Here is a 27,172-nt window from a genome sequence, read left to right as displayed (position 1 = left end):
TCATGTGGCTTTGGCGTTTGTTATTCGCTAAAAATCACCTTCAGCGTTTGGACTCTTGGCTTGACGTCACTTTTGACGTTCTGGGTCGGGACATACTGACTGACATGCAGCACAAGAACGGGACAGTTAGGTTTAGGAAAAGATCGTGGGTGGGGTTTTAAAATGTATGTTCATGTGACACACAGGACACAAACCCCAGTCTTCTGGGTGAAAGTCCTGTGTTGTTTGACCCATCCACCACCCCCAACCTATCACATTTCAGTCGTTTATACTACTCGCTACTGTTGTTGCTCTTAATACTACGTCATCTTGCAGCGCCCCGGTTACGCTGTTGCTCTGCCCGGTGCGTTCCATACACACGCTGAAGGGTGCTTTTTGCGTCGTATCTGACGCTGAGAGCCACTGCCCAAGCGTCCGTATTTTACGAGTTGGGAGCGAGAACGGGTTGAAACTTCATATGTGCCGTACGTGAATTGCTTGACAGGTGTAGCACCAAAACAAGCAAGGCAGGGCTCAGTAAATGGTCAATTGGTCCTGGTAAAGACTGGTGGGTTACAGTATTGTTCAATTATAATCACATTTATGTATCACGCCTACAATTCATCCAACTAATTTTCCACATGAGCTGCACAATAAACAGCTGATTCTTCTTACAGTCCTCTTCTAGCTGTTCCCAGTGAAGAATGTAACTCTATAGAAAATGATAACCTCGATGGTCTACAGATTTCTGGATCTCCAGTCAGAGTTGATTTACAACCTCGCTAACGACCTCCTCATCTACCTCAGCTCATTACTACTGTGCATGGATTTGAGAATACATATACAATGGCAAAAGCTACACTGATTTTTAAACAAACCCATCCTCCACACACCGAGTGATTAATGGCCACTGTCAGTCACGGCGCAACATTAGTGCAGCCATTTACCAAGAGCTGTGTCTTGTAATAGCTCTGGAGACAGGATGGTACATACTGGTAACGTGTTTTGCGCCCGGATAAAGTTCCAGAGTTATTGTCAAAAACTTACATCAGAAATATATTGTACTTCAGTCAACCAGAGTTGTTCGAACGGCTATTGCATTAGCCTACACAGATTTGAAGACCATACCTGCCACATGATAATACTTTCATAACAATAGCAGCATGCAAGATAAAGTTTCCCCAGTGGACTCAGCAAAGTTTATCTCATCAAGTTTAACCTCTGTATTCTCAGCAAACAAAGAAACAAACAGGCAGTCATCCTCAGGAAGAAAGGTGAGCCAGGCTGTACAGTTAGTGCCATTTCTAAACTACTTTTCCAAATTAGCCATGTCTCCTGTGAGGAGAATTGGGAAACTTGCCACTGAGAATGCACAAGTGGATCGAGAGGCAACCCAGCTCGGGGCTTTTGGAAAAAAAGGAAAAAAACACATAACTTGAATGTTCTGTGCTGCTGTTTTCCGTGAAGAATACATCACAATAGCCTCTCGTTCACACTCGCCCTCAGAACAAACATAACGATGCGAGCTGGTGCTCATTATTTGCTTGCGTGAAGCTGATATTTTGGTTTTAAGTTTTGTGATGTCAATTCTTAAAGTTCTTGATCCTTTTTTTAACTGTATTTTTGATCTACAGTACAGGGCTTGTACTGGATTTAATGGTCGTCACCTCAGAGCTCATGCATAAAAAATAGCATTTATCCAACAAATCTACACAGCAGCATGAAAACAAAACAACTGATAATTAATTGTGCCGTATGGAAAATGACCTTGCCAAAGATGCAACGCACATGGAATTTTTTTTTATCTTCTCTTTTAGTTATTATTGTAGATAGTTTAATTAACACCATGCCTTTCCTTTTTACACAAGCAACCTCAAGGGAGTATGTTAATATTCTTTATGGGTAAATGGCTGCATCACAGTTGCTCTGTATTCAATTAATCAGAGTGAGGAAACCACAGAGAGGCTTGCACAAACAGAAAATTCATCAATGATTTCAAGTCTAATAAGGCTGTAGACAAATCCCCGTCCTACACACCACCAGTACAGTATGTTGTTTATCTTTATATTTATGATAATGCAGTATATTTGTCTCTCTCAGCTCCATTCAAAAAAGAAATTCATGAGTATACAAAAATTCTGAAAGGAAACCCAAAACCTCATTCATTTTATCGAAAGACTCACTGTCATTAATATTGACTGAGTACCTCCACAGTTTTATTTTCTGTTTCTTACAATCTATTTCGTTTTAGTCACTCAACATCATTCTGTGTGTGGCTGCAGAGACCATCAAAATGTAATCCAAGTCAGGGTGTAGCATACACAGGTTAACAAAAAGCCTTTTAGGAAACTGTGCTGCTAATTAGATCATTTAAACACAGCATCCCAGAGTGGCACTAACTCCACTGTCACTATTATCTCATTATTTACTGTAAATCAGGGAAATTGCCAATGTGAGCTTGAAAGCCCTTAATATAAAAGCACCAGCAATGTTTACAATATAAATTCATGTTTTGTCGAAGGTTGTTAAATGACATATGTTTACCACAATATGTGCAGAAGGTTGTACCCTACCAACAATAACTTCTGAACGTGCAGAGACTTCTGGTTTTCCACCGCATTTGGGGATTTCCAAATCCTGTCATCCCCCCAACTCGCTTACTAGCATTTTCAGCAGTGTAGTCAGTGATATTCTTTCTTTATTTCAGACCTAGGGGGATCCATATCACAATAAGAAACACACAGAGTAAAAACATAAAGACAAAATATTTTGTATACAAAAATACAAAGCCTTCCACAATGTTCAGTGTCTAACATACAGACATGTTTGCCAATGGTTCCACAGTCAGGAAGAAAATCTGACAGAACTGCGTACAGGGTTAGCCAAAACAGGGATTAAGTCGTTTTCTGACTCAGATACCGTACACATAAATCTATACATCAGGTTACGTAAAACAGCAGAGCAGGTAGGTACCCCAACACTGACAAACATATAGCTTGCACTGGAGCTTCTTGGAGCTCTCAGCAGCAGCCTCATGCTGTCACTATAAGCCACTATGAGTTTTCTAATGCTGCCTCGCTTATAACGACACCACAGGTAAGCAGTATACAAGGGTGTACAATAGGCTCTAAAGGGTGAGATCTTCACATATACAGAGCACATGCTAAACTTGTTCTACTAAGCATGTTCACTAGAGCATTCAGCTTCTGACGCTGCCTATAGCTATCCTTGTCATCAGACAGGTCATTTGGCGTCATCCATGGCGCACAGAAGGCAGGACGCACGGACCCATCTCCCCAGGAACAAACGTGGCGGGGGGGGGCTAACTCATGTGATGCGTAGTTGATCCCGTGGATGATTTGTAGGCTATTAAGTGAACAAGGTGTACCCGGTCCACCAAACACTGGGCCTTAACTGTCTTGATTCTGCACACATTTCTGTTACTTTAGTCCTATTCAGATTCATTTATGGGAGGAGGCAAGGCGGGGTCGGTCACTCATTCATGTGCGCTCAATTTCACGTTGATTATGATGTATAAAGGAAAGGTGTGCAGGACCTGGCGTACGACCGGTTTTATACATGTGAATATTTCTGTGCGTAGGTACTTTTCAAGTTTTGGCCGTACGCCATCTTCTGGTATGAAAGCTGCGTAGTCTTTTATACATGAGGCCCCAGCACTATATGGGCTAAAAATGACCAAATCATCTGTGTACATAAGGTGATTAATTAGTGAGTCACCAACCCTACAACCTGTACCACAAGTATTTAAAAAAAGACAAATCATTCATGTACAATGACAGTGAATGGCAGCACTTAACAGTTCTCAAGACAAAAATTACAAAGCATCAATATAACAATATTGTTTTTGCCTGGTGACATAATCAGCTCTTCACTTGAAATCTTTTTCGTGGGCTTCACCTCTAATAAACTTGTTTGCTGTGATTGTGTGGATGTGACTGATTATTGTGTCACCATAGAGTAGTCATTAATAGGGATGGATAAAACTTAATGCTACTCAACTGTCAGTACAAAATACTAAAGCACTGCTCCTGCATGGATACAACTAAAGTCCCAGGAAGGTACTTTCTTTCTTTTTAATAAATAATAAAAAATAAAAAAAACTCTTTCAGTGACCCTGGCAGAAATCATCTAATGCCTAATGTAGTGTCCAACATAACATTTTCCCCCACTGGCCCAGTAAATTAGAGATTTACTGGCCCCTTGTATATTTTGAAACATTCAAATAATATATAAATATAAATAAATATATTAAACTAGGGATGTACAAACAAATCTGAGTTGATGAGCAGTGATCCAAAGCTCCGTTGCTCGCTGTGTTTTCAGGTAAAGATGCAAGAACCGCCTTGTTACATATAACATTGCTTGAACTTTGAATGTTTTTGCAGCTCATTCTTAGTGTTTGTTTTGCTCTGAGTGGGTTTGTTAAGTCATACGGCTTTTGAATGCATAAAAGTATATCAAAATGTCTCTCAATTGATTTTTCAGATTGTGGTGATAATGTGGCGATCATTCTCTTCCTCTCTGTTGCACAGCCCACCCACATAAGAATGTGAACAAGATCAATCAAATGCAAATACTCCATCCAGATCCAGGTCTGTTTTGTAGTCAGGAATCCTCTGTAAAAGCTGTTGGCAAGCCTTTGTCTCACATTTGACTGGATGTCATGTCAAATATAGGAAAGATAACGGCATACAATTATTTTCCTTCCTTGTTACCGACGGCTTCAAATGTCATAGCTACAGGGCTAAAATGACCTGCACCTCTTCCAGCATAGGTGTTTGTTGGGCGGTATTCTCTCCCTGCCCCCCTCCCCCCTCTCCCCTCTCCGTTCTCTCTGATCTAATAGCCCCATGGGGAGCAGCTTAGCCTGTCCACTTCATCTTTCCCATTTGGTGGTTATAACCCTGATGGGGATGTTTAAGGACGGTAAGCCTTAACGCCCCCATTTGTTTTCCTGTAGGTAATCGATGGCAGACTCAGGGATACAGCTAATGTGATTTATGTGTCCTATTTCCACTGTTATGCTTCATGTACAAATTGTCTTCGGTGATGTAAATTCCTCAATCTTTTCACAACTTGCTGACACTGAATCCCGGCTGCAAAACCAAAGCAATTAATCCATGTTTGTGTCTATTTCCTTTGTTCCCCCCACCCCCCCTGTTAACAACACCTGCAAATCATGACATGTTGAATGTTGTGACACTGAAACTTGATTCTTTGCTTAACGCTCAGCTCTCTGTACAATGACGACGAACGCAGAGACAAAGATAAAAACATTTTACCTACCTACCGTGTCAAAACACGACGACAAGTCTCAAGTCTTGGAAGGTATTTTTATTGGTTTCATGTGGCATAGCACAGTGAAGCATGATTAATTTCACTTGACTCCTAAGTAAATCATCTGCAGTATAAACACAAAGGAAATCAAATCAGCCTATTCATTCAGTGATGCATACCCTTGTAATTATGCCACTACCTGCAGCACTTATGTGCACATTAATATCCCCCCTTAGCTTCTCTCTGGGTGAACATCTATGCAGTAAACATGGATTGTGTTAGGAAAGTGCATGATTTGTTTAAAGGTTGCACGAGAAAACCTTCATCAAGTATGCATACTGTGTTTGTAACTGACAGACATATTCATCTGATAAAAGCCTTGTAGACCTTTGCACAAAAGGGGAAAGAAAGAATAGGCTACTGATTAAGCAATCGCAATCACCCAAAAGAAGAAACTACACTTGAAGTTGAAAGCCCAATTCTCTTGCCACCATGGTATGGTGTAATTTGTTTTTACACCCGCGGCAATGTTTAGAAAACATATTTTATGCATTATTTAAGCTGAGTTCATGGTGCAGCTTGCACTGTTGAATTTCTCCCATGATATCTTTTCTGACAAGATGAGAAAACACGTTTCTCAAGCTGATGCACTTAGTTGTCAAGGGAACATTTCTGAAAATGGAGTGCGTTATGCTCTCTGAGAAAGCATGCTCCAATATTTGCATAGAGACAAATACCACATTTAAAGGCGAAACGATCTAACTGAACATTACACTTTTCAAAACAGAACCACTTTCTCTACAACTCTAAACGCTATGGCTCCTTTACTTTGAGTGCTTTGAATTTTTTTCTGTAAATGCTTCATGTTATAGAAAATGTAGCTGGCGTTGTGTGTGTTAGCCTGCCTGGTGCTGAACAGTGATGATGCAGTGCCCCTGTCCAGGAGCCAAGGACAGTCCTCTGTAGGAGGCTGAGCCGAGCCTGATGGACGAAGGAGAGAGGGCAGAAGAGGACAGACAAGCCTCCTGGATGTACTTTTGTTGGCTGAAATCTCATAAATCATATTATATAGCCTTGTGTTGGTATAACCGTATAATTACATTAATCAGGACTGAGAACTTTGACACACACACACACACACACACACACATACACACACACACACACACACACACACACACACACACACACACACACACACACACACACACACACACACACACACACACAACACACACACTATATGTAATAAACCAGAAACCTATGCATGAATCAGCTCAGCTCCATCTAAAGTAGACAATACCCTTAAAAAGACAGTGATGGGATCTCCTCGACGCTATAAACACAGAGTGAAAGAAGACAAAAGGGGAGTGCTGAACATGTATAATTGAAAATATTCAGCAGGTGTGAAAGTCCGAGCCTACAGACTGATCTCATGATGTGGCGTATGTATGACACGCCAATTCGTATACCATTTTGGCATGTTATCAAGACGCATAATTGCTTTTTAGCGTGTTTATCAACGCCGTTTGGCCTCCATTGACTTACATTACCTTGCGATTGCGTGTCAATTTACGCCATAGCGATTAGTATGAAAGGCCCAAAATCCACATAGGGAGGTTGGTTGGGGTGGTGGATGGGCCAAACACAGGACTTTCACCCAGGAGACCGGGGATCGTGTCCCATGTGTCATGTTTCCTTCGTGTCCCGCGTGTCACGTTTCCAAAACCCATCCGTTGCTTTCTTCTTTTACTAAACCCAACCGTTGCTTTCTTCTTTTACTAAACCCAACTGTCCCATTCTAAATTTTCCTAAACCCAACTGTGACGTTGTTGTCCCGCGTCCCGTTATTGTTTTCCTAAATCCAACCCGAGCTCCAAATGCAACGTCCCGTTCTGGCGTAGACATACACGTGGATAGCTCATAATGCGTACAGATGACACGCGCCACTTGGCTTTAGAAAGTGGCGTGTATGTTTACGCAAAGTCATGATATTACATTGGAGCCTAGGTTAACTGCACTTTTTAATGCAGAGGTTATCATAGTATTGGACTCCATTGTGTATTACAAAAAGGCATGTAAATGAAGCTATGAATTATAGATTACTGGATAAGATGTGGGAGGAATAACAAAGTGGATGATAGAGGTGCTGTATCAAGCTCTCATACTGATTTTAGGGGGGAGTGATACTATTAAGATCACAGGGATGTTCCCTTGTGGAACAGACAAGCCATCCACTCATTTACATGTTCAATTCAGGCATTTAGCTGACGCTGTTAGCCAGAGTGACTTTGAGCAAATGAGTGAGCAGGTAGCAGTTTAGTGTCTGGGCGCGCTGTCTGTCACAGGGATCCGACCTGTGTGTGACCTTTCAATTCACAATGAGTTTTCTACCCACCAGGGCCATCTTCTCTAACAAAATGTTAAATGTGTTAAAGGAACATTTCAGCACGAGTTGGTATTAAATTGAAGCCTGGCTTGTGAGATGGCTAGGGTGACGGCATTTGAAAAGATGTCATACAAATGGTTTGGCAGACTTGATGTCACGGAGCAGTGGGGAAGGTACTTTAGCTTTCTGGAGGGGTCCTAGGAAGCTTTGTGCTGGGGAGAGACGTGTATGATGGGCTTATGGAGTTGTCATTATACATATGCTTATATTTGCTATAGTTTATTGTCTGTTTTGTTATTTTTTTTGTCAGGGTGGGGGGTGATATGTTGATGTTCATGTTTCAAATTGTTCGTTTTGTTTATTGTGTTAAAACTAAATAATACAAATTGTTAATCACAAAAAAAAACTATGTAAAAGCAATGTTGAGGACTTCCTGTAAAGGAGGATCTAATTCTAACTCATCACTTCGCTTGTCATGGCTCAGTTATAGCTGATAAATCCAGAGGAAATAGTCAATAAGAATGCAGCTTGGTGAAAATGCAAACAGCTGTTTCGCTTGGCTGATTTTTCCACACACAAAGCATCTGTATGCTTTCATGATAAAGGCCTGATAGAAGTCATAAACAGCAATGATGGGCGGCTGTCAGCTGATCCACAGCTGGTAAATCTGTAACCATATCCATTCATGACTGCATAAAAGCCATGCATGATTGATTGCAATTATGTTTAGTTGTCATTACACAGTTGATTAAAAAGTGCAGCCACAGTGCATAGAAAAGCAATACTTTTGACTCCTCAATGACTGCAGTTCATGAAGTGAGCAGTAAATGGCTTCATACTGTAAAAATGGAAGCAGTTTGGTTCCTCTGAGGAAGGATTATCACTAATTGGCCCAGCTGGATAAACAGAGCTAGTGGTGTTAGCATACTGCATGGCAGAGAAAACACACCATCCTTAACCCACCTTTATACATTTTTGCATTAGCATTATCTGCCAGCCCAGGCATTATTACGTCTCAGAGGATAAAAATGTTCCCTTGACATTTAGACCCACCCTGCACATCTGCTCGTTTTTTTCTCTCTTCTCATCATGTCACTCGGCCCTTCATCTCAGGTTTTTTATTCTGTACCTCCCCATTTCTCTTTAGCCCTCATCTCTTTTGGTCTCAGGCCCCATCTCAGGCTCCTGATTCACTGCTCTGTCAGTCGATCAATAGAAAGGCTATCTTTTTACTCCCCCCCACCCCAAGTCTCCCCAGACTGCAGACACACAGCCTGCTGGGAAGCTGGCTTTTTTTTTTTTTTACATCCTATACTGGAGAGCTATACTTTTTTTTTTGCATGGTTAAAATGCATGGTGCTTCAATGGGCTTCATCAAGAAGAAGGAAACCAGGGCTCTTTCTGGGAGTCAAAAGAGAAACAGCGCGAGAAAATAGGATGTCAGTGCAATTCAAAATGTAAAAAAAGAAGAGAGGGAAAAGAGAGGGAAAAAACAGGGTGAGAGAGAAGTTGTGCATTCAGCTAAGCTGCAAAAGGCAGCTTCCTCCCCCCCCCCCTCTCCCCGCCTATCTCCACCCCCTGGAAAAGTGTTCTGTCTCTCTCCCTCTACCTCTTTTCTCTCTCCCTCGCTCTGCAGCTGTGGTCTGCTGAGCGTCACCTCCACACAGCAAGTGCCTTTACTTGAGCAGGAGAGGGAGAAGGAAGAGGAGGGTAGCTGCCAGAGAGCTCATCCCAGGAGTGTGTCTGAGCGAACCAAAGGAGCATCTCTGTGACTTCGCAGGGAGGACTGAGAAGTGCACAGAGGGAGGCAGCGTTGGGAGTATCACAGTGCTGGTGGTGTTGGCAGAACATGCTGAGTGGAGACAAGGGAATCCACTGGCGCTGTTGATCCTGGTGTCCCTGGCAAAAGCTGCTTGAGCAGGAGACTGAAAAAGGCGCAGCAGCCAGGATCTCGCCAGGGGGGCAGCATTTTACAGCGACAACGAAGCGTGGAGACAGCTGAAACCTACACACACACACACACGCTGGAGAACACACATGCATTTTAAAGATTCACTACAACCCCTGTCCTTCTGAAGCACACAAACTTACAAATTGCTACATTTTCTCGTCCATGGATGCTGGATGATGGAGACAAAAACTTCTGGAGAGGAAATTCTCTTTTAATAAGGACTTACTGCAGAGATTTTCCCACTAAGAATAACTTTCTCTTTTGGGAGGGGGGGAGTTGGGAGGTTTAAACCGTCTATCTAAGCACAAAACAAAATAACCTCTATTCTTAGTTGCGGAAATTGAGAGCGGTCTTTGTGACCGTTGAGATTCCTCCTCCTGATTCAGTCTGAGCAGTAAGTGGATTATGACAGCAACATTTTGGGATTTCTCTTTTGCTTGAAAAAAAAAAAGAAGAGAATATATCCATGACTGGTGGATTTACGTCTGTGATAGAAGGAGAGGATCCCGTGCGTTTTCTCCTCTCTTCTCCTGTGGATTACAGATGGGCTTTGTGATCTCTCAGTGCCGTCTCATGGATGATCGCTCACTGCCAGTCATTAGGATAAAGTACAAAGAGGGAGACAAGTGAGTATTCAGCTGGATTTTTACCTCTGAAGGCTTAAGCTTGTGTGAAAACAAGGGTGTCGGAAGTGAATATGGAATGAGAACACATCGCAGCAGCTTTTTTACTATTTAAAATAACAGAACATGTAACTCAATGATCAAACTGCTGTGTTGTGTTTGGTGAATGATTATCAGGGGGTTAAGTGTAGACACACATCCTGAGATTGATTCATTCTTACAGTAGCGAACCTGTATGTTTACAGACCATTTGCCAATGAACATAATTTACTAAATGAGGGGTACTGTCTACCTGACAGGTGGCTTGGGCACAAGCGGAGATTGATTGAAGTGATCTGTGTGAATCCTATTAATGCACCCTGGACTCTGGCCAAGGCAGAAGCAATGGAGGGGAACACCGCTGTCTAGCAGCACTATCTGATCTGCACCCTCACTGGACAAACTAAGCACCGTCTGCACTCTCTCTTCAACAACACTCCTCCTCCTCCTCCTCCTCCTCCTCCTCCTCCTCCTCCTCCTCCTCCTCCTCCTCTCAACCAGGCAAAGATGGTACCTCCACCTCCCACCAACAAGCCCCACGTGTGCCTGTCCACCATCCTGATCATGAGCAGCATGGCACTGATTGATGCCTACCTGGTGGAGCAGAACCACGGGCCACGCAAGATTGGCATCTGCATCATGGTGATGGTGGGAGACATCTGCTTCCTAATCGTCCTGCGTTACGTGGCGGTGTGGGTGGGTGCTGAGGTACGCACGGCTAAGCGAGGCTACGCCATGATCCTCTGGTTCCTTTACATCTTTGTGCTGGAGATCAAAGTCTACTTTGTGTATCAAAACTACAAGGCGGACAGGAAGAGCCTGGACGCTCTCGCAAGGAAAGCGTTGACGTTGCTGCTGTCCGTTTGCATACCAGTGCTGTTTGTGGTGCTGGTTGCTATCGATCATATGGAGTACGTTCGCGCCTTCAAGAAGCGCGAGGAGATCCGCAATCGTCTCTTCTGGGTGGTGGTGGACTTGCTGGACATACTGGACATCCAAGCCAACCTGTGGGAGCCTCAAAAGAAGGGGCTTCCTTTGTGGGCAGAGGGCCTGATGTTCTTCTACTGCTACATCCTGCTGCTCGTGCTGCCCTGCGTTTCCTTGAGCGAGATCAGCATGCAGGGCATCAACATCGTGCCCCACAAAATGCTGCTGTACCCCATCCTCAGCCTGGTGACCATTAACATCATTACCCTCTTCATCCGCGGGGGGAACATGATTCTGTACAGGGACGCCAGGGTATCCGGGATCCTGATAGGAAAGAACATCCTGGCCATCATCCTAAAGACCTGCAGCTTTGTGCAGTACAGGAGACAGTTGCAGAACGCTTCCCCTGCCTTCGGGGTAGAGCTGCAGAAAAACTCGGTGGCCCATGCTCGCCCTGCCCCCAACCCTCCTCAAGTGGTCATGCAAGACCAGACGCCCCTCCCCGAGGTAACCACGTGTGAGCACACATGACAGAATGTTGAGGTGAATCCTGGAGATGTCAATGTGAATAACCTCAGGATGCTGGCAGGGCACAACGTTCCACCCCCTTTTAGGGCATATGAACACTCATGTGAACACACAGGAGATCCTGTTCTCCGCGGATGCTTAATGGCACACAGGACACTGCAGACATTTAGCGAGGATATACAGTAGAGCAGTGCTGTATCCAAAGCTGTCGTGGTGCAAAATACAGCATCATTTGGGACTTTGTTAAAGCATTTCCTTCAATGAATTCAGTGTATTTTTTTCTAATTGTACAAAAGATTAAAAAAAAGGCAACTACTGCAAGATTAGAGGATATATTTTTGAATTGTATGTGTTGCATTCTAATCTTAAACTTAAAGGTCTGTGTGCTGTGGTGTGTATTTCTGTTGCTCGAATGTTCTTAGTAGTCGAGGGCTCGAACACGTCAAAGTCAGGAGGAGCAAAGTAATGAAAATAACAGTTAAATCTTTCTCTTGAAAGAAGTGTGTTTTTTATATGTGATTCTTTGATAAAGTATTGTGTACAAGATAAAGGCTCTCGTGCTCTTTCACTGGCTGTAAAAGAGTTTTCTTCATGAAATCATTTGAAAGTTAATGAGTGTATTTCTCTTTCTAATTCAAATTCAGCAAATGTCCTTTAATTAACCTGGTTTGCAAAAGAAAATAGACAATGATTTTTTCTCTCGCTCCGGTTCAATCTACAATTAGAGACTACTTAATTGCTAAAGTGGTGCCATTGCAATGTCATTCATCTTGAGTGCGATCGTTATATTCCTGGCTCCTTATTTTGATCAAGGGTAGGACATTTTAAAGAACTACTCTGTGCAGTTATGAACAGTTTGATCACTGCAAAGGGTGACTATGGTGACGCAGCCACAGGACAGAATACACAGCCAAAGGGCAGCACTGCAGATAGATAAATAATTCCTAAATAATGAAAAACCTATTTATTATCCTTCTCAGAGGCTCAGTGACTATGTATGCTTAGTGGCAATAGCAGATCTTTGTAAGTTCATTTTGTTCTTCACACAAAAGGATCAAATGGATATGTTGGTCCAGTGATGTGAGTCCAAACAACAGCCAAAAACACAACATATCGTCTAATATGACAAATCTCTTTCTGTCTCGAGCAATCTTTTTTTTCTCTCCATCACCACCAGTTGAGTCAGAGCTTTTACTTTTAGCTTTTCAGTAATAGAGACATTTTAGTATTTTTTTCTAAATAAATAAAAAAAAAATAAGAATGACTGTCAAAAGGAGAAGAAACGTGAAACGAATGCCAGAGATGCAAACTGAACAATGAGCTAGGTGGTGTGACGCAGTGCAAAAAAAGCTAATAATTACAAAAGAATAATACATTTTTTACAATAGTCTACATCTGTTGTACTCAGGTTACTTTCCTTTGCATAATCTCTCTCTTACCTGTGACTGCTTGCATAATTTAAAGCAGACTGTCTGTCTATGTTTGTTAAAACCTCAGAGTGCAGAAGCTGGTCCAACATTTTCATCTGTGCGTGGCACAGCTACAGGAAGGTGGCAACTTTCTATGCCCCAAAACAAGGCTGGCAACATCAGGACTGCTGTAGCCAGCATTATTTGTCTGTGTTGATGTCTTATAAAGTTACATCAGCAATTTCGACACTTTAATATACCATTAAATTGTTTCTACAGAAGTGTAGCAATGAAAGGAAAACATTCATCCTTTGGTTATACTGAATGTGCTGAATAATTAATTCAGATAGCTTGATGAACAATGAGGAAATGTTTCTACCGAAATGGGCTGCATTGCAGCTTTGACTGTGCAGATGACAATGTAAGAATTGCGATAAAAGCAAAGTCATTCAAGTGTGCTCTCCCATCGATCGAAAAGGTTTACATAATTTGCATGCAATACTGTTAGTGCTCTTAAAAAAGATGGCATTCAAGTCAGTACACCCACTGACTTTAGTTATGATCCTCATTCCTCAATCTTGAGCCTGCATGTGTTTTTGTGCTAAAAGCAGAAAATGTGGAGAAAAAATATCTTGAACAATTGCCCTTTGTAACACAACCTCATACATAAACGAAAAAAGGGATGATTTCCAATGACTCCCAAAACGACAAATACTGTATGAGCGCTCTTAAAGGTCCCATGACATGGTGCTCTTTGGATGCTTTTATATAGACCTTAGTGGTCCCCTAATACTGTATCTGACGTCTCTTTCCCGAAATTCAGCCTTGGTGCAGAATTACAGCCATTAGAGCCACTAGCCACTAGAGTCCCACAATGAGCTTTCCTTAGTACGTGCCATCTCTGTGACTTTTGGTTTCACATGGAACACCAACCTGGGTGTCCTGAGTGTAAGTCCTGTCTTAGTTTGATCCATGCACAGTGGCGGTTCTACATCAAATTACACCGTGGGCGAGACCCCCTTCGAGCGCCCCCCCCCTTCCCAAAAAAAAAAGAAACAACACAAAATTCTGCACACAAAGTTATATTTTATTATAACATTAATGGCATTAAAATACCAAAGCTGTCTCTCAATACTTTCCAACATTCCTAAGCCCATTTATTTCTACTGAAAATGTCAATCTTTAATACACATATAGGATGTGTGTTGGCGGCCTGGGGGTTAAAGAATCGATTTAAAAATTTTCAAGTCAGTCTTGTGTACTACTAGAAAAAATACAGACTATCACCAGCCTTAACCTTTAATCGATAAGTAGTTTTTTATAGACAGAAAATACAGATTACTTTGTTGCTGCATTATAACATCATCACAATCACTATATTTGACTACAATATCCCTAAAAGCATGTTTTGGGTGTATTTATATCAATATGGGGATAATACTCAGGTGTCCACTTGTATATAAATTATGTGAAAATGTACCCCAGCACATACAGTAATGCTATGCGACGTCCAAAACTGGACACATCTGAGAGTGACTTTTTTTCATTTAAAATGTGAATATTTCAATGGGTATTCCAAATATATTTAAGACGTAGCCTATAATGAACTATGTGTGGAGCTAATTCTCTGCTTTGGTAGGACAGGCGCTCACACTGACACACACACACACACACACATACACACACACACACACACACACACACACACACACACACACACACACACACACACACACACACACACACACATTTTGTATGAAATGAGAATGAGAGAGAGAGAGAGAGAGAGAAAAAAATAAATAAATAAAGAGCATAAATAAACAAGATAATTTCAAAAGCCTGACCTCTCTCATGACCTCTCAAAACATTATGTGTGCTATTCTTTCTACGGTCACATGCACAGTCACAGTGAAGCTGAAACTGACTCCCAATCAGTGTTCCATTTAACACTAACAACATTTCAATACCAAAACATGAGCCATTTTCTGCAGTGCGCGGTTTTCATCCACCTGTGCCCCTGCCTGCCTGTCGTTCCTCCTCGTGAATCCTAAATACCACGCCGAGCCGCAGAGCCGGATGGCATCACAGGGTGTCCGGTGCCAGACTGGAGCAAAGACCACTATAGGAGCCATTAGCGCGGATACAACTGCCCACCGGCCTGGGAGTGCACCATCCCTTTATCACTATTAAATCACTGTTCTTTATTATCAACGTTTCATTCCTTTGAAGACATTTGGCAGAGCAGTTGGATTGCTTTTGTAAACTTCTACTATCTAGCCTACTTTTAGTTCTCAACACAGAGTCTGTTTCAGCCCCCCCTCCCCTTTCCCCTTCTCACACAGCTTCTGTGCACGGCACCTTCTCAGCAAGCAGGGGCGCCTGCAGCTGCAGGGGGCACCTGTGAAATGACAGATAATAGAAAACCACTTCGCGGCGCAGAGGATTTTATTTTTATTTTTTTTAAGTGCTCATGCCCATGTGTCATGAAAAAATGGCGCCCTTGGCGGCTGCCCGCTGTAGTGTAAGCTGGTGAATAGAAGAATGCCGGAATGGTCAACAAGTGCCGTTTACTTCAACAGGAAGCATTATATTATTACAACAGTTCTTAATAGCAAGCATGGTAGCAAAGCAAGGTACATTCAGCAGTCGCCATCTTCTTCTCTCACTCTCTGTCCTCAGGGTCTCAACTTACAGCTGCTATAACAGTGCCGCCTAGTGGTAGAATGCAGCAGACATACAAAGATAGAACACAACACCCGCTTCGCCCGTGCCAAAAAAACGCTACTGCCCATGCACCACCCCAACCCTGCCTCCTAAGCAGAATTTGGCAATCTCATACTTCGTCACCTCACTTCTTTGTTTGCTCTTGCGATAATTACCGCCACAAGAGGAAGTCGCTTAACAACAAATGTAAATACGAGTCGTTCAATCGACTAATAGGGTCGTTTTCTGGGTAAGGACGGGTTGGCCATTCAACCAGCAGAACTTTTACATAAGGAGTATAGAAATACATCTATCCCAGCATGCAATGTCCAAAGCAGTCCATTGCAGAGCTCACAAACAGAGACAAGCACGCTCTGTTTCACTGTATCCCAGTCTCTAGTTCATGTGACCTGCATTTACTGTGACTACAACAAGAAAAAAGAGCATCAATGGAAACACAGGGACCCCATTATGCCAACTCTCATATGCAGTTTTAAAAGCTGCATGTGTAACACAGGTACTTTAAGAAAGTATATTGTTAAAACAGGTGTTAGCAAAACAACGTGTTTGTATTTGAAGTTATGCGCTTCCTGGATGCTGGGCTGGGTTGGTTGCCAGGAGTGCGACCAGATGATATACAGTCAGTCACGCACACAAAAAAAACAGACTGCAGAAGAACGGATAATTAACTTGTTTTGGTTAAATGCAAAAGCCTTTACTCACCGTACATTATGTAGATTATTTAGTGTTAAATCAAACATAAGCAGCATATCAGGCACTGCACTGTACCTATTACTGTATTACTATATCTGACATAATATTTAAAACGGCATCACTTAATCATGTTATATCTAGATCTGCTTTTAGTATCAACAAAGCACTTATTAGCATACAATTTGTGTTCTCATGATTCTACCATGTCTCTATATATCTGTATACACAGCTTTAAGAACAAAATGATGATCCACTCTTCTGGAAGCCACAAGTGTGCCTTTAGGCAGTCACCCAACCCAATCTACCCACACCCTCCCACCCCATCTCACATCACCCTTCTTCCCACACTGCCAGATCCTGAATGAATGTTGCATTCATCCAGATGACCATGTTTTTGTTTTTTTTTACTCTCAAATGTTAATAAACTTAGGAGGCTGTTGGATGCACCTCCACACCACAAACACCACAAGCCCGTGCCAACGAAGCGAAGAAACAATCACAGCCTACTAATAGACAGAGCTAAGGGGAACAAATGTCTTTTTTCACGGAAGGCATGTTAGAGCACGAGGAGAACAAACCAGTAGAGAAAATGAATGCTCATCAACTATTGATTCTCTTGTCTGGAGGGTAACTGATATTAGATTTAAAAAAAGACCACTCTCTAAAAACAAATAACGACGAGGGCTTTTTTTGGACGAAGCAGAGGAACGCGTGCGATGCTGCTGCTCTGAGTATATTTAATGCTCCTCTGTTATGCTGTAACTTAAAGCACTGTGTGCATCTTTCAAACAGTGGAGCGGCCAGTTCACATGATAATGAATGCTTTAATCTTAAAATGTGGATGCTGTGCACATGAGCACAGCACAGAAAGGTCAGAAAGTTACTCTGCAGAGTTTGAGACTCATCCAATTCTACTAAACATATACATACATAGATTTTCCAAGGATTTGCACATAAACTCTGGGCAACATTTGACATCCTTAAACTATTTCGGTGAGCAGTCGCAATTATCTATTCCTCAGTCAAAACACTTATGTAATGCACTCAATCACCAAATTACAGCCATCCTAATTACAAAACTATTTACTCACATATAGCCCTTAGACACTCATGCATGCATATTATGAGAGGAGATCTGAGTGCAGAGTAGAGGCGCCCCTGTAAAAGGAAAGGTTTCACTATATTGCTCATGCACAGATCAGCAAGGATTAACAACAGCTGTGAAGCGTGAACTCGACGGATGATCAAGCCTGTGACTCGCAGCTACAGTCTGAGCTTTCTAATAATCAGGTCACTCTGTTGGACCGCCAGCAACTTTCAGTCGACCCAACAGGGAACCCAGGTGTCGGAGATGAGAGTGGGTCGCTCAGAGCGCTGTGTAGAGTTGAATTTAAATGTGAATTATGGAGAGAAATTACATTATTTAATTATTTTTTTTTTTTTTGATTTAGTCATTCGTTGTTGACCTATAAAAGATTCAGATGGTTGAACGATTCTCTCTGTTTCTTACAGGGCTTTTTCTCACGTACCCATTTACATGTAAAGGTATCAGTCAAGTCCCTAAAGACCTAAAAGAACATTTTCTCTGTGTCATATTGTGAAAGGAAACGGTGATCACTGTCAGTGACTGTGCTTTCATTTATAATTTAAAGCATTTGTTATTCACAAGGACTTAAAAGGGAATATACAGTAGCCTACAGTGTAGAAAGACTCTAAAGAAAAGACGATAAACAGGATGAGGTCAACTGATTTCATGTTTACCTTGGTTCTTTGTCAAAAGCTACAGAATTAAACATTTCACCTTGTTGTCAGTTCCACCCCCTGCAGTTGGTCAAGTCCGCTCCCCAACACCTGTCATTCATTTTGATGAGCTGTCTACCTTGAAACAGCATATAGCCCAAGGCCGAGGAAACTGCAATCAAAAAAGTCACCACAGGCATTAATGAAACAGATGGTGAGTGCAGCCAAATTTTACGAGAAACATCGATGATTTCTTACCTCTGTCCACAATTGTTGCTATGACCTCTCCATGCTACATGCCCACAAACCAGCCCACGGCAAATTGTGTCCTGGATTTCAGTGATTCAGGCAAACAGATGATTTATGAAGCTTAGCTGAGCTCGTACTTCGGTGGTTAGCTTGTGAGATATGCGGTCTAGTAGAGTATCACTCCCCAATATCTTATGCAAACCCATACTGCGGGGAGTGATGAGGTCGGAGTCAGGCCGCCAAACACAATGTTCTGCTGTTATGATAAACATTTCAAACTTGAGTTGTCTGACTGAATTACATTTGTAATACTATTTTTGTATTGGCGAGGACCAGTGTTGAGTGACTGCTCTTTTTCATTTTAATGAGGCATTATATGTTTTCCACAGCATGCCGCTGGCATGACAGTGGCTACAGCCAGACAATTATGACTAAACATTCATCGTTGGTTGGGGGCGCTTCTCAGCTGGGTCCTTAAAGAATAAATGGAGCCTCACTAAGGGGGTGGGATATCACTCATAATGAATACTGGAGCATCTTGGGTAAAATAACTCATACTGTGTTGTGCAATAGTTATCATTTGGTCCGCTAATGTGCTCAATTAAGATTAAACTTTTCATTGAGCATCAGACCATGTCAATCACTTGTGAATCATAACTGTTTGAGTCAGCATGCCTTGAAAAGGCTAGCGCTGTTTAACATTAGAAGCTATAGCATACGTTCAGTCAGGAATACTTTTGCATGCTTAGGCCTGTACTGTAGTTTTATTTTTCATGCATCTGCATTTAATCCTCTCACACATGCTCACTCATTATTCCTTGCTGTCCTGTCTGGGGCTGTAAATCATGTTATAAACTGTTCTCATCAGCTGGTCACATCAGCTGATCTCATCTATCCAATAGCTCTGCGACACACCTACATTTTTAGCCTATCATCCTGCAGCTGTCTCTGTTTAAATACGAATGTCTCTTTGCCTTTAGTACATTCATGCTGCTGTTAAGCGGGCGGTATATTTAAATGTGTTATCTTTGTTGCTGTCAGCTGCCTTTTCAGTTCAAATCTTCGCAAATGGCAAAGCGCCCCTCCACCTTCCTATCACCATCAGTCTTCGCAAATTCATCAGCTCCATCAGCATCATAGGAATCATCAGCCACCACCAGTATCTGGAGTCCAATAATTGTTATAATAACAATTATCTTTAATTCCTTCACTTGTCTGTCCTGATTGAAATGATACAGAGAAGGATGAGCATTAAAATACAAAAAAGGTTGTATTCCCTTAGGACTTTATTTTTGGTTTGAAATTTGAAAGTTTGCTGAAACATCTACGCCCACATGATCTGTAGACTGAGCTACTGTCCATGCATGAATATTACAATTGGCATCATATGAACTATTCCTTTGAGACCAGAGGAAAACCTAATTACACACTGAATGAAGTTCCATTTAATAAACATTTAAAAAGCCCACACAAATATTTTGCTGACAGATGTTTGTCATCCCAAATGCTTGGTGTGCATTATAATTTTACAGATGTAAACCTTTGGTCTCAGACTAAAAAACACTGACTTCTTTAAAAGCTATATGATGGTACAGTAAATGGCCAAAATATAAATAGATAAGAAAGAGAGAGCAACATTTGATTCTTAACCTTGTGTTCTACATTTTCACAGACGACATTATGACATATCACAGCAGGAAAAGGACAGGTGTGAATACTATAATTAATGATTGCTGAATTCCATTCAGCTGCTTCAGTTTCAGTGTCCTGGTATTGTGGATGTGGACTGGGACACTTAAATAGAACAGGGGTTGAATCAATAGAGAGGCAGTCATTCAGACTACTTGAGCCCGTTGCTTCTGTTCAACCAATAATTGTTAAAAACTGGTTTCCAACTCTCACCAATTACTCCACAATTATGTAGTGATTCCTTTTCCACCCAGGAGCTGATGATTTGTAGCGAGGATTTAAGAAATAATAGAGCAAATTATGTTGTTAAAACCCCTGTGTGTGGTATTCAAATATTTAATTCTCAAATTTATTTTAATAGCATATAATGGCTGTAGTTGAACAAGACAATAGTGAGAATTGGTTTGGTTGTGCACACAGCGAGTTTATTGCCTTTGTCTTGGGATATGATTTTGATGTGAAATGTTCAGGACGTAGACAGAGAACCTCATTCAAAGGCGAAACAGGACTGACGCACCATGTTCGTACGTGAGCAAACAGACAGGTCCAGATGCTCTACAGTCCTACAACTGCTGCTCATTAATAATCTGGATAACCACATCACTCAAGACTATTGTCCAAAAGTGGACAGATCCAATCTGCTTTGTTGCAATGTAAGTTAGCTTAGCTGTCTTTCAGTATCCTGCCTGCTTGGTGCAAGGTTTCATTAGTATTATCCTAGTCTTGCTTTGCCAGGGTCTGGCGAGTCCACACAGCATTCCAGGATCGGAGAACAACTTGCTCTGGTTCATTGGCATTTATTTAAACCAATCACAATCGTGTTGGGCACTGCTAAGCGCCCAACAGAGCAACGGTGCCGCTGCAAAATAGCCTCGGGAAGGAACTTGTTCTAGTGGAACATGTGTATGCTCAAAGGTAGTTTTAGTCATACAACAGAACACTCAGATTGGACAGATAGTCTAGCTAGCTGCCTGGAGTTACCCTGCAGAGATCTGAGCAGCTAACCATAGCCCTCATAAATCCACTTTTTCCAAACTTTGCTTGACCAAAATGGATTATTTGTTTTGTTGTGGTTGCTGTTTTTACATATTTGCATATTTGTATATCATATTTCATTTGAGAAAAATATGTTCAGTGAGTGCGGCCCCTATCTGTACATTAACAGGAAAGTTGTTGGATTATTATCTATGCAGATGGAGAACTTCAAACAGCCTGATCTCACAGAAATACTTAAAATTACCATGGAAACAATGCCAATGGAGTCAATTAGAACCCTGTGTGATGGACACACACATATCCTGGTCCACCACAGCCCTGTCTCAAATTCTGCGTAGGGAGGAGGTCTAGGTGGATGGAGGGGCCAAACAAACAGGAGACTTTCACCCAGGAGACCAATGTTCCGTGGGAAACCAAAACTCAACGTTGACTTATTTTAACTTATGTATGTAACTAGGGAAGACTAATTGTGATATGATTTCAGTTGGACTTTAATTAACTGCAAACTTAACAAAACAGCCTCTTACCTCAGTCCAGTAACTGTAATATTTTTCATCCTGAAAGATTAGCTACTGCAGTTGCAAAGCCCAGGGACACTGAATCACTCACTCTGTGTGAGATGAGAGCTGTCTCTCTCTGACGAATTAACTGACTGACCTTGGCTTCTGATAAATCCTGTCAGGTGAAAAACTTATAATCTTATTTTACACTGTTCCATTAGTTCATTATTGCAGTATCACACCTTTTTGCATTTTCTCCAGTGTGTGATACTACTAGTTATGAACTCAAGTCAACAGTGACCAAATTATCAAGTTTTCAATTCTACTATCGTGTCAGTGCACATGGGGTAATTCTTCCTATCAATCTTCAAATTAGCAATTTATTCGAGCTAAAATATGCTGAAATTTTTTTTTCTCTTAAATAAGCAAAAATAAACAACATGCCTAAACAGAAAGAGACAAGTTACATAAAAGATAAGAAATCACAAGTTAGTGAAAACCAATACATCCATTTACCATTAATCTAAGCCTCACATCATTTTTGTCTGAATTTTAAAAGACTACAGTAAACAGAATATGGTGGATATATAATTTGTGCATTCGATTTCTTTCTCGAAGTGTTTATCTATGTGAGCAAAAGACTTTAGAATGAATGTAAATTCTTAACACAACCCAAGAGGAAGTTAAATAAGTAAAGAAATTCTTAATAAAACCATTTTTCAAGTTCTAGTTTTCTTTTTTAGATTATTTTTTGGGGCTTTTCCCTTTATTAGACAGTGGATAGATATGAAAGAAAAAGATGGGGAATGACACACAGCTGGTCAGATTTGAACCATGCGCCGCTGCAGGACTCAACCCACATGGGGCGAACGCTCTTACTGGGTGTGCTGGAGGCCACCCCAAGTTCTAGTTTTCTTTTTTAAACACAACTCTCTTATTTGTTTAAAATAAAAATAAACTGAAGAAAGAACACAACATAATAAAAACACTTGTGAAAATATGAACCATTTACAGCAGCAGAGACCTCAATAAAGTAGTCCTTGAAGTTGACTTCATATATTAAAAGGTCCAGTGTGTAGGAATTTCTCCCAACTAGCGTTGAGATCATATATCGCACTCAACTCTCTCTCACCACGCAGTTCAAAGTACGTATTACTATTATCTACAGTAGCCTTCACGCTTCAAAATAACCGGTCTCTTGCTCTTTTCAATATCCTTTTTCTTTTTCTGGGCGAAGAAGATTCCTGTTCCTGAAATTTGGATTTTGAAAAGATGTTGTCCTCCATGTTTCCTTCTTCAAACTTGCCGGGGCTGGGAAGCTACGATACCCATTAGCAGCATTAGCAGCACCTGTGAGTTTATCATGTGACAGCGAAAACGCGAAAGGCGGAGCAGTATGTCCTGTATGTCCCTTACTGGCTAACGTATTTCAAGATGGCGCATGAATACGGAGCGTCTACCCCAGTTCATGTGAATGCAAATGTAAAATTTCAAGCCAAAATGAATACTTGGAATTGATGGTGGAGGTAAATATTCATGAAAAAGGACAAGTTTGTGAACGGGCAACACATATTTTGATAATGAACAACTAAACACGTTACACACTGGACCTTTAACGATAGTTACGTTATTGTAACTCCAGATTCTATGAGTATAGGTATAGCCCTCTAAGAGCTGTTGCTATTGGGTTTATCCCTCACGCATTCACAGTCATGAAGATTTATTTAGCGCCCTTGTGCCCTGCACGGTCCTTTCTTACGTCTGCAGTTACTGTATATTACAGCTGCGAGACCAGAGATCTGCTCCCAACAGCCTATTCAGCCAACTTTGGTGAAGCAGGTGGCCTGAATCTTAGAGGGCTATGCCTAAGCTCGTAGAATCTGGAGTTACAATAACGTAACTATCGTTCTATTTTGTATAGGCTTCGCCCTCTAAGAGCTGTTGCTATTGGGTCAAGGGCGAAGCTTATGTAGTCAATGCCACCTGCAACATAAGGTCCACAAGTAGACCATAGACTAATTCCTCTTCCTATTCACACTGAACACGTTTTAATGTATCAAACAACATATTAATTTAATAAAAAACCTGTCATGATCATGAATTGGCCTATTACTGATCGTAAGGCCCATGTCATGTAGAGTGTGGAAGTGCTCTATAATGACAAAAAATGTCATAATCACAATTAATAAGTGCAAAAAAACGCATTCCTCACAGCCACTCAAGTGCAGGAGGATGGAGACAGCAGCAAACCAAATCCAACAGCACATTATTTGCCGTCAAGTGTGGATAACATCAAGTGCGTCATGGAGGACTCCGACACATCACGCAGATAAAAACGGATGAACGGGCACAGGGATGCCCAGGAAGCCGCTGCGCAGATGTCAGCCACTGTCACGCCTCTGAGGAGGGCCGCGGACACTGATAGCACTCTCGTGGAGTGTGCCCAGATACCCTAAGGGGGTTCCACTCCCTCTGTGCTATAGGCTTGGGTGATAGCTTCACACAGCCAGTGAGACAGCAGCTGTCTCGAAAGAGCCGCACCTTGTGAGCGCTCTCTGTAGTGAACGAACAGCTGCTGTGTTCGTCATCTGATGTCTGCCGTGCGTAAAACATACTGGGATAATGCACGCACAGGGAAAAGTCGGTGAGACGCCTCCTCCGCGTCGTTGCTATGAGGCGGAGGGAAAACCCTCAAGGAAAAACATCCTCGACCGAAAGGACTTCGTTATAACTTTCGGCATAAATGAAGGATTTGGCTGTAAAGTAGCCGCGCTCCCGTCCCCTCTAATAGAAAGGCAGGACGGTGAAACTGACAGCGCACATAAATCGCCCTGGATAGTGCACACAACGGCAGGGGTCAAGCCTAGCCTCTCCAAGCGTTCCCGCTCAGCGGCCAGGCCCATAGCTTATTACAAGGGGGGTGGGACAGTGCGTCCCTGTGCCACGGCAGTTGCCATGGGGACCCCACCAGTAGTTGAACCAGGGTTGGGAACCAGGATGCGCTTGTGCGCTCAGGTGCCACCAGAATGACCGACCTCCTGAATGCGTGCCAGGGGGCGAGGAATCAGAGGGACAGGGGGAAAAGCGTATAGAAGGGCTCTGGGCCATGGTCAATGAGAAAAGGCGTCCACCCCGAGAGGCAGAGTGTCCCGTGTGTTCATAGAGAAACCACAGAGTGCATAGCATAACTGAGTAGGCTATCAACACGCACTTTGAATGGGTGTTTGCTCCTGTTAATTCTGACACAGTGTGGCTGTGCTTCGCCTTCGCTACTGCATTTGAGCGTCGCGGCGAGCGTGTCTGTGTGTGTGTGTGTGTGTGTGTGTGTGAGGGGAACGTGTGTCTCAGTGGCCGGAAGATGCTCAGAAGGGACAAAAGCGGACTGACTGAGAGGAAACTGCTTTTAAGGGGAAACTGTGTGGCCCTTAAAAGCGGTGTTATACGGCGCTCGGTCACTGTCACTGCCATTGCCACTGACGCCGCTGTTTGTGAGTCGGCTCAGGGGTGGATTGGAGTGGGTGGGTGCTGCCCGCAGGGCCTTATGGCCGTGTCGGTGTTTGGCAGGGGGGTACTGCCGCGGTGGAGGAGGGCGGTACGGGGGAGCTGGAGCGGGGCACTGTCTCCTCGAGCTGACATCTTGGTGCCACTATTGTGGCCGAGGCGCCGCTCTCCAGGAGGTGTGTTTCCGCATCCCCTCTATAGTTTGTGGCTGTCCAAGGTGCGGTCCAAACAACCCACCAGGGGCAATGGGACCGTCCAAGAGCACACGTCCGCTATTGGCTGGGAGTTGTGACCTGTGCAGGCAGATGTTCCACTGAGAAATGTGCAGCCAGATAGCGATATAACTCCGGGGGACAGCCAAGGCTTAATGGTCATGGCGGAGACAGCAGAGCGATGTTGTTCTGCGCCGTGGTCACCCAGGCGGCACACAGGTGTGCACAGTCAGTGAAGCGAGCATGGACCTGGTCCCAGGGAGATGGCGGTGTCGGCCAAAAAGCAAGATAGAGGCCAGGCTCTGCCGCAGTGGCGGGACCGCTGGGAACTCCATTTCCGTGTCGCCTTGGACCCTGGTGAATGGTACATAGCGAGTCAGCAGACTCTTGCCCGCCAAAGAGACACTGCTGTTCTTTAAAGTCTTCAAACTGCTTGTCGCTGAAGAAAAATAGGGAGCAGATCTCTGATCTCACAGCTGTAATATACAGTAACTGTAGACGTAAGAGAGGCCCTTGCAGGGCACAAGGGCGCGAAATAGATCTTCACGACTGCGCATGCGCGAGGGATAAACCCAATAGCAACAGCTCTTAGAAGGCGAAGCCTATACAAAATAGAACTAACGTACTTGACAGCAAAGTTGTTTACAGTAAACATCTGTAAACTTGACTCAGAGGGCGAGGCATTTTGATGATGCAGACAGTTTTTGACCCTCATTAAAGAGATGCGGTGGGAGGCTGCTGATCATTAGCCACTTTATTAATGTGAAGTGAAAAGTCAAAGGTGTATCAACTGGTTGTAAATGGCTATAATATACACTGCCAGACTGCCACGGTGGTATAGATAAAGCGGCCTCTGGGGAGAGCTGGGACGGCTTGTGGAGAGATAAGGGAAGACGGAGCAGCTTGCAGCTCAGTGAGAAATGAGGGGGAGGAGAGGGGGCGGGGGGATGATGGCGTTCACAGAAGCCAGACCAAAGGACGCCTATACCGTAGATGGAAGCATGGAGCTGAGCTTTACTGTGGCCATCGGGATGGCGGGAAAAAAGGAGGATGAGTCACAAGCCTACCTCACAGGAATGGCCCCTCTCTCAAGAGATGTCTCTTGGGAAATTGTTTAGAGAAGATAGCAAGGGGGCAGGAGCCATTAGCCTGCCGTCACCGAACCCTCCCCTGTATCGATGGCCATGTAGTGACATTCCCTAACTTTTCTTGGTATCTGTAGACACAAAGGGGATTATTTATAAGCTTATTAAACCATAAATTCTGAAACAGGGTTGAACAATGAGTAGGAGGCATATATTAAGCTGCCAAGTTGCCAAGCTGATAAAATATTGTCGATAAAAGGAGGCAATCATGCACCTTATGCTTTGATGAGCAAAATATTTCCCAGCTCACTGCAGGCTGTGGAGTTGAAGTCTTAACATGCAGTGTAATATTGACTTTTCTCCTCAAACAGTTCACTTCTAGCTTTGTCACCTCCGACCTTGTATGATTTAGTCATTCCATTTGAACTCCTCCATAAACCCATGCTTGTGTAACCTAATTAGCGAGAGGAAAGTAGGAAATCAAGATGAAGCAGGGGGGATAAAGGGAGGGGAATGGACAACGTAATGTGATAGAGATAAGGTCAGAAACCAGGACCTCAGAGCTGATATGTAAAGAGGAAGATAAGATGAGAGCATAAAATAAATGAGGAGATTTTATGCAGATGATTTCTGAATTTCC

General features: G+C 42.7%; 1 protein-coding gene across 2 annotated transcripts; it reads left to right on the top strand.

Moving 5' to 3' along the window:
- The first annotated feature begins 9,305 nt into the window (after positions 1 to 9,305).
- Positions 9,306 to 12,302, top strand: LOC120547596 (transmembrane protein 121). Of its 2 annotated transcripts, none has more exons than XM_039783085.1 (2): positions 9,306 to 10,243; positions 10,781 to 12,302. In XM_039783085.1, exon 2 carries the CDS (start codon positions 10,787 to 10,789, stop codon positions 11,735 to 11,737), a length of 951 nt encoding a protein of 316 aa, XP_039639019.1. In that variant the 5' UTR covers positions 9,306 to 10,243; positions 10,781 to 10,786; the 3' UTR covers positions 11,738 to 12,302. The 2 variants fall into 2 exon arrangements, with proteins under 2 accessions (XP_039639019.1, XP_039639018.1); XM_039783084.1 differs by having other exon boundaries at positions 10,540 to 12,302.
- Positions 12,303 to 27,172: the final 14,870 nt, after the last annotated feature.

The sequence above is a fragment of the Perca fluviatilis genome, chromosome 19 (assembly GCF_010015445.1).
Source record: "Perca fluviatilis chromosome 19, GENO_Pfluv_1.0, whole genome shotgun sequence".
Taxonomy (NCBI): domain Eukaryota; kingdom Metazoa; phylum Chordata; class Actinopteri; order Perciformes; family Percidae; genus Perca; species Perca fluviatilis.
The sequence above is the reverse complement of the archived record's forward strand: the minus strand, read 5'-3'. Positions and strand labels throughout refer to the sequence as shown.

Coding starts and splice junctions, on each gene's coding strand:
- LOC120547596 (XM_039783085.1), top strand. CDS start 10,787: ATGGTACCTCCACCTCCCACCAACAAGCCCCACGTGTGCCTGTCCACC.